The sequence below is a fragment of the Tympanuchus pallidicinctus genome, unplaced genomic scaffold (assembly GCF_026119805.1).
Source record: "Tympanuchus pallidicinctus isolate F22 unplaced genomic scaffold, pur_lepc_1.0 scaffold6, whole genome shotgun sequence".
Classification (NCBI taxonomy): Eukaryota; Metazoa; Chordata; class Aves; order Galliformes; family Phasianidae; genus Tympanuchus; species Tympanuchus pallidicinctus.
The window spans coordinates 16,722,521-16,730,324 of record NW_026294780.1 but is presented as its reverse complement, the minus strand read 5'-3'; the positions used below and the strand labels follow the sequence as shown (position 1 = coordinate 16,730,324).

Below are 7,804 nucleotides of genomic sequence, written 5' to 3'. Positions count from 1 at the left end.
GAACCGATAACTTAAATGACTCCTGACTGAAAATAACTTTCTGCAATGCAAAACACTTCATTTAAAATCCTCTTCAGGGACTAGGAGGCATGTAGTGGAACACAGAGTATTTTAAGTTTTTTCTTATGGTCTCAGGTAAAGGAATAACAATACAGAGCTGAAGTTCTAGAAATGTACATAAAAGTTATTTTTATATGAACTGTTTTCTATAACCAAAATTATGTAATTAAATGACATAACTTGCCAGACTATTTACTTTGAGAATTGACATTGATGAAGGTGAGGGGAGATGGGGAAAAGGGAAAGCAATACTTGAATAAAAGTTTCAGGCTGACTGGTATCCGGTGTAAATTTTATTTATCTTGTCATCAGGTATAACTAGTCACCTAGGTGAAAAGCTCTATTCTTCTGTGAATGAAGCAGCTCTCCTACAATAATAATGATCTCTTAAATATAAACATGTTATTAAATAAGCTTCTTATTTTACTAAGCCAGTGCTTACATATATGATAACAGAGTAAAGTCAGTATTCTTAATTTTTTGTTTAATAGAAGATAAAAAGCAGCTCACCACATAAAACAATCAAATAATGTGTACCTCAAGTGCATAATTAGATGTCAAGATATTTTCTACACATAAATGCTGATTCTTATGCTAGAAAGTATGTAGGTCTCCAATGCTCTAAAAATTAATATTTAGGTACAGAAAAAGAAAAGAGAAAAAGAAAGAGAGAGAGAGAGAAAGAGAGAGAGAGAAAGAAAGAAAGAAAGAAAGAAAGAAAGAAAGAAAGAAAGAAAGAAAGAAAGAAAGAAAGAAAGAAAGAAAGAAAGAAAGAAAGAAAGAAAGAAACTATGTCCTGATTGAATGTATTAGATATAATATGTATAGAACACCAGTAAGTCCAGTGAAACATAGCAATGACCATTTTATTTCACCAGTCACCACAAGTTTCTATCTTCACCTGCACACACTTCAGAGCAGATCACGTACAAGAACATCAAAGCACGTGGCTAGCAGAGCACTGGGCCCGCTAAACACTCAGCTTCATCAGCGACCAGAGTGAACCAAAAAGGGACCTGCAGCACCAACTCGGGGCGCACGTGGCACAGAGCGGCTCCCCGCAGCCCGGCTCGGCTCCAACAGCCTCCAGCTGCGGGCGCTGCCTTGCAGCACCACGGACAGAGGCCTCCCCGCGCCCGGCCCGCGCCACGCAAGTCTACAAAACACGAAGTTGCACCCTTTTCTCATTGCTATTATTAATAACATTATTTTCCGTCCGGAATATCTCGGTTTTTAACACAGATTGGTTGGCCAGATTCTCAGGACACAATTCCATCAACTGACAAGTCTAGCATTCAGAACTGAAGGTCTATCATTGGCACTATGTTTAGTTTGCTTGTATATCTCATGTAAGCATTTTATTTCAACAGCTACTGGTCCATGCTTAAAAAAGGATTTATCTTCATTCGGTCTCCAAAATGGAATTAATATTTGTATGCTTGTTACTGCGTGCACTTTCAGTATCTTTTATATCACGATATATTGCAGACTGAAAGCACCATTTGTGGTAAAGTTCAGCCTGATTAGATAGCAATATGAAAGAAAATCACTTCTATCCTGAAGATTCATTTGGCAGCCGAAAGCAGTAGGTCAATTTCTAGGTTAAGGAGTTACTGAAATGGCAAAGATGTCCTCACAGCAGTAGACATCTATTTATATTTGACACGCTTTTTATTTATCCAGTTTACGCTTTTTTACTTAAATGATTCACTCTGGAAATATATTTGCACCACCTGTAACTGAGTGTATAAAACATACTTGACTCCAGAAACAGTGGAGTCAAAATTACTAATGAAACTACTTCATTTTGCCAGGTTAAATGGGGGGGGGGGAAGGAAACTTTCTTGTTTTACCCAATGAGATAACAGGACATTTCAGCTTCTGGAGGGGCTGGGAAATGATTTTTCAGGCAAATATGTGTAAAGTACACTACCTGAAGATGGGTAGGATGCTTTGGGGATGTGCTGTCACCATTAAGAGATTTCAGAAGGCCCTGCTGAAGTACCGGAGCACTGATCCATTGCTAGGCCTTCTGCTCAGCACAGGGATTTGTATGCACTGTTGTGCTCCACTGCTAAAGCAGGATTGATTCAGATTGGTTAATGCAGTGAGTTAATCCAGTTAATCCAGTACAGGGTAGAAAACATTCACCTGGCCTGGCACTCAGTAAATACACGAACAGGGAAAATAGTATGCAGATAATTATTTAAAGTGCAAACGTTAACACTTTTTTCTCGTCCTCTCCTGTCTTGAGAGTTAGGCCAACTAATCTTGTGCAGAAGTACAGATAAGAGAACAACTCCAAAGAACCAAAGTGGGACCCTGCCTTCCAGCAGAGGAAACCAAAAACCTCTTTGGACATCTGAACGCTCACTTCTGGCCCCAAAGCCAACGACCGAGTCCTAAAGAGATGCCATCACCAGACAAGGGTCACCATCACTTCCCAGCCAAGGATTACAACACTCCCCGCACACAGCCACCTCCTTCTCGAGCCCTTCCCTCTCCACAGACGCAGCCGAGCACCTGGAGGCAGAGATCCCGTCCCCGCTCCACCGGGCCAAACGCAGACAGGAACAGACCCGCAGCCCGCAGCCGCAGCCAGAGGCCGGTCGCCCGTCCTTCGGGCAAAACACAGAGCCCGGATACCCCGCGCCCCCCACCGACCCTGGCTGCCGTCTCGGGCCGCGCTCATCGGCATGCAGACCCCGTCGCTGCCTGCCGCCAAGCTGCATCCCAGCCCGCTGCTAGCCGGCAGCCGAGACGGAGCCAATCGCATATTCATGACGAGGGGGAAATCCAGCTCTGCACTCCCAGAGGACCAAGAATCACTCTTTTATTTTTTTAACATTCCCCCTCTGCCTGCCTCCCTTACAGCAGTGCCCACCCGGGGGCTCTGCGCAGCGTCCCCAGCTGATCCCACCCGCGGACAGCGGCCGCCGACGCCAGGCTCACCCCGAGCATCCCCAGAGCGGAGCTCCCGCACAGCACAGCGCAACGCGCGGAGGGAGGCGCGACACGCGCAGACGGAAGGCACCCCGGCAGCCCGCCACCGAGGGACAGGAAACACAGCAGGGGCTCCTACCTTACAATCCTCAGGACACGATTTCACCGAGTACTCATCCGACTGTAAATACTTCTGGAGCATAACCTCAAACTCTTCGTATTTCTCCTGAGCGTGCTGGTCGTAGCGCTGGTAAGCCTGGACGCACTGGCTGCAGGAGCCTCCCCCCCTCAGCACCACATCCAGACTGCAGTTCAAAGTGTCCGGATTGGACAACCCGGCGAACAACTCCCAAAGTGTGTAGGAATTACAAAAGGAAAGGTAAAAATCCGTCAGTTCCCAGACGGGCGCCGGGCTCTGCCCCGCGCCCCGCGGCCGCCCCGGGTCTCCCCGCCGCCGGCACACCGCCTCGGCGTCCCCCACGCTGAAGCAGCGCCCGGACGAGCGGCCCGGCGGGGGGCACGTCTCCGGGGGCGCGGCGGTGGAGTTCCCCAGGAAGGCAGCCTCGCCGTGCCGGGGCTCGCTGCCTCCGCCGCCGCCGCTGCCGGGGGAGGGAGGGAGGGAGGGCTCGGGGGGGGTGAGGAGCCGGGGCGCGGGGGGTGACGGTTCCCCCATGCCCGGCGGCAGCTCCGGCTCCGCGGGCTCCGGCTTGTCGGGCGGCGGCTGTTCCTTCTCTCCGGTGCCCGTGAATTTGGCCTCGGCGCAGAACCACAAGTGATCAGAGAGCAGGACCGTGAAAAACAAGAGCGATGCCAGGGACAGTCGCCATTTCTGAGCCCTCTCTGAATCCGCGAAGGGTTTCTCGTTCTCCCGGGATGCGAACCAGATTTTTAAGCCGTCGTCATACTGCCGACTGCACATCCAAGCACCCCTGGTCATATTTTGGGAACGCACAGCCCTGGCCGACTCCACCGTGAGGGCTCCTTTGCCGGTGTCACCACAATATGCATTGACTTAAAAGATTGGGGGGATTTTCTTGCCTGTCTTCCTTTGCTCGCTCGCTCGCTCGCTCGCTCCCTCTTCCACTCTCCCCCTCTCTCTCTTTCTCCCTCTTCTTTCTTCTTCTTTTTCTTCCTCTGAGATAGCGTCTGGGTCGGCCGGCGGCTCAGCCTTGGTCTCGCCACACGAAGCAGCCCCAGTCCATCCACCGCGGGGTGCCGCGGAGAAAGCGAGAGCGGTAACGCAGAGAGAGGAGGGAGAGGAGATGGTGGTGGTGGTGGTGGTAGTTGGTGGCGGCGGGGCTGAGCGACTGGTCCTTTCCCCTCTCACCCAGGCATGGTCAGAGCGCAGCTCTCCATCTCCCTCCCGAGAAAAGCCCGCTGCCCCCGGACAGCCGCATGCCGCGTCCCCCGCTGCCGACGGACGGCTCCGGGAGGGCTCCTCGTCTCCTCTTCCTCCCCGCCGCCGCCGCCGCTCCTCTTCCTCAGCCCCAAGCCGCGGCACAGATGCTGCACCGCTGTCTCCGTCCCCGCTTTCTCCTTTCCCCCCTCCGCTCTAACTGGAGAGACGCTGCTGCAGGGCTCCCGGAGCGCTGCCGAGGATGCTGAAGAGGAGGAGGAGGAAGAGGAAGAGGAGGAGGAGGCTGCCGGGGCCGCCGCCGCCGCTGGTGACAATGAGCTGCGGCTGCCGCCGCTGCTGCCGCCGGGCGCGGTGTCCCCGGGCGCACGGGGCGGAACTGCCTGGCTGGGGGCCCCCGATGGCCACAGGCATCTTGGGCCCTTGGGCTAAGTTGCCGCCATCTTCGTCCTGGAGAAACACTTTTTTGGGGGGAGCTCTGCCTTTTGCGTCATCTCCTCCCGCGCCGAGATCTCTCTATCCTGGCGCATTGGCAGCAGCAGTAAGTCTGCCTCCTCCTGCCTGAGGAGGAGGAGGAGGTGGGAGAGGCACTGGGGACCACATGGCCCTTCCAAAGGACCTCTTCAGTGTAACTCCTTCCACTCACCTCCCTGCTTCCCTTTGCTGAAGGCACTGCTCAGATCCACGCTCCAGCCCTCTCTCCTCTGCAGGGTCTCCTTCCCCTGTGTCCCCAAATGCCATGTCCATTCAGGGTGATGGCTGCTGTCATGTCTGTCCTGGTCCTAGCAAATCACAAATGACACATGAAACCCCAGGGGCTGGATCCCAGCAGGTTTTGGCCCCACAGTAAAATGCCTGAAAATAGCTTCCTTGCCTTCCTGTCGGTAAGCAGGAAAATGTCCATAAACCCCAAGCTGATCCCACATGAGAAGTTTTGTAGAACCTGGTCTGGCACGCTTGAGCTGAGTAAGTGCTGCCAGTCTTTGCTGCCAGCCTTTTGGATGTCACTGCCTGGAGAGAGAGACAGAGAACATGGTTAACTGTCTTACTAGGGTGATGAAAGCCAGACAGCTTGTGATCTCACACCCACAGCAGAGATCCCACTAACTTCCCGACCATACCAGTAGAATCTCTTGCTTTAATGAACATAGTATTTGGTCACTCCCTGAATTACCTTTATCTTGCTTGCTGAGGCACCTAAACGTAACACCAATGGGTTCATTTGCATCTGTCACAAGACAAGAGAAAAGGTTGAATGTTATCAGATGAAGACCACTACCAGCCTAGTGTTACAAGGTCTTGCTCTTAAGACATCATGTACGCTTCTAGTCAGAGCACAACAAAGATGTATGTTCTTATTTTTCCATTGGATTGGAGAAAGTCTTAGAGGACATGCCTATCCTCATTCCCGAGGTTTTCTCCATCCAGAGGGAAAGGACCATTTGAAACTGGTTAATGTCCTTGAACAAGGTGCATGCTGTACCCCCAAAGCTAGCTTTCCCCGTTATTTGGTTAAAGAAAGCTTTATCCTTTACAAACGTGGTCATGGTCTATAAAGTGATATCATTTCTAATAGCTGTTGGCTCTCCAGTTCTGTGAAATTAAATCTGAAACTAGACCAGACCAGAAAAGGAAAAAACTTGAAACTTTTCTGGCTGCAGATGTCATTAACCGAGGGGTGAGTTTACCACTGAATGTACTGGAATTTCCATCACTTTGAGAAATACAGCAAGGTTGGATGCCTTTCAGAAGGAAATGGTATAACACAAACAGAAGATGTAGACTCGAGGGAGGAATTGCTGAGTGAGGCTTTATGCCCTGTGTAGTGCTGGGGGTCAAGGCACATTATCATAATGGTCTCATCTGGCCTTAAAAGATCTATGAGTCAAGTTCTACACTGAGCAGAAGTTAACTGTGGATTTTGTTTTGATAGACTATTTAAAAAGACAGAAATAAATGCTGGTATTGTAAGAAAAAGTCTACAGTGCTCAATCAGAATGCAGTTTGCAATTCTCAGTCAATCAGCTCTCACCATCTGCTAATGGTACATTATTAATTTTGGTCTTGGAGCTTGGAATCTGATGATTTGACATACTGGGCCCTGTAGTGTAACTGCATTTTTGTAATGCTTTCCATTCTGAGAGATGACCATGATCGAGCTTTTAATCAGAGCAACGTGAGTTGTCTGATTCACAGTGTAATTTATTTAATTGTATTTTACTTCTTTGCTTATACATTTTTCAGTAGAAAAGCAGGAATTAAACAGAAAAAAAAAAAAAAGAGAGAAAAAAACAAACAAACAAACAACTGGAATAAGCAACAGGTTTTGATATCAGGAAACCTGACATTTTCAGATTTTCAGAATGCATTGTATAAGATATGTGGCACTGGCATGATTATTTTTGATTTGGCAGTCAAGCAAGGTGAAGGAAGTCAGTTTTGGAGTACCCAGCTGGCGAATAGGCTTGATTTTTTTTTAATGTATATTGTTTTCCTGTGTCCTGTTGGGAAAATGAGAGGGTAATAGGCAATTTTGCCATCCACAGGGAAATCAGAAATGCTCTTTATCTCCATAGTTGAATTTTAGAATTGGTAATAAAAAATACTGGTATCTAGACTTCATCTGAAAGTTAATATGAGAATGCAAGTGTAAGTCTGTGCTCCTCTGTTTACACTTGACTAGGATCAAACAAAATACGCTTCCAATCTGCTAGGATTTTTTAGATATACTTGTCTTCTATGAAAAATCTCAGTATTTTCACACATTTCCCAAGTTTTGTCTGGAAAAATAGTGAGAGTTCTTTTTCAAAACCCCTCAATAGACTACAATGAGAAGATGTTCAGCATTTCTGAGATGTGTGCATCCTTGCTCTTTCAGTCTGTTTTCTGTAACAGAGGATATGTCATGCAGAACTCTTGTCTCATCTGTTATATTCCCCCCAAAGCCCCATTCCCTCTCCACCCAGCACACTGAATCTTACTGTGTTTGTTGCAGCAGCTGGTTCCTGATGGATCTGAACAGATGCAGTTCAGTTCTCTGGTGCCCCTTAGTGTTAGGTCTTGGAGCTCGAGGGAACAAAATAAGGCTATAAAACCATATCTGAAAATCATGAAGTGACTGTGTGGAGGAGGAAAGAATCTGAAGGATATACTGTTGCTGCTTTCTCACAAAGATCCTTTAACATTTTGCTATCACAAATCTGATGTAAATAAAACAATTTTGTTTAGACTAGGCTAATTAATTATATAAACATGAAGAAAAGGGACAAACTTTCTAAAAAATTACAAGTACGTCCCCATATTCATTATTCATTCTGAAAAACTGCATTGGTGCAAAATACTGACTTCATATAGAAATCAGAGTTTTTCTTGGGAATATTTATTACACGTGTTCTGAAGCTTAGCAAGTACAAAGAATTCATGAAGGTCCATCTCTTTAGCTGGCAT

The 7,804-nt window shown here is 47.9% G+C and overlaps 1 protein-coding gene across 1 annotated transcript in view; it reads right to left on the bottom strand.

Moving 5' to 3' along the window:
* NALF1 (NALCN channel auxiliary factor 1) overlaps positions 1–4,822 on the bottom strand; it is a 444,365-nt gene extending 439,543 nt beyond the window's left edge. The window contains exon 1 of the mRNA XM_052664393.1: positions 3,143–4,822. Coding sequence (XP_052520353.1) covers positions 3,143–3,940 — 798 coding nt within the window. The 5' untranslated portion in view covers positions 3,941–4,822. The remainder of the gene's footprint in view (positions 1–3,142) is intronic.
* Positions 4,823–7,804: the final 2,982 nt, after the last annotated feature.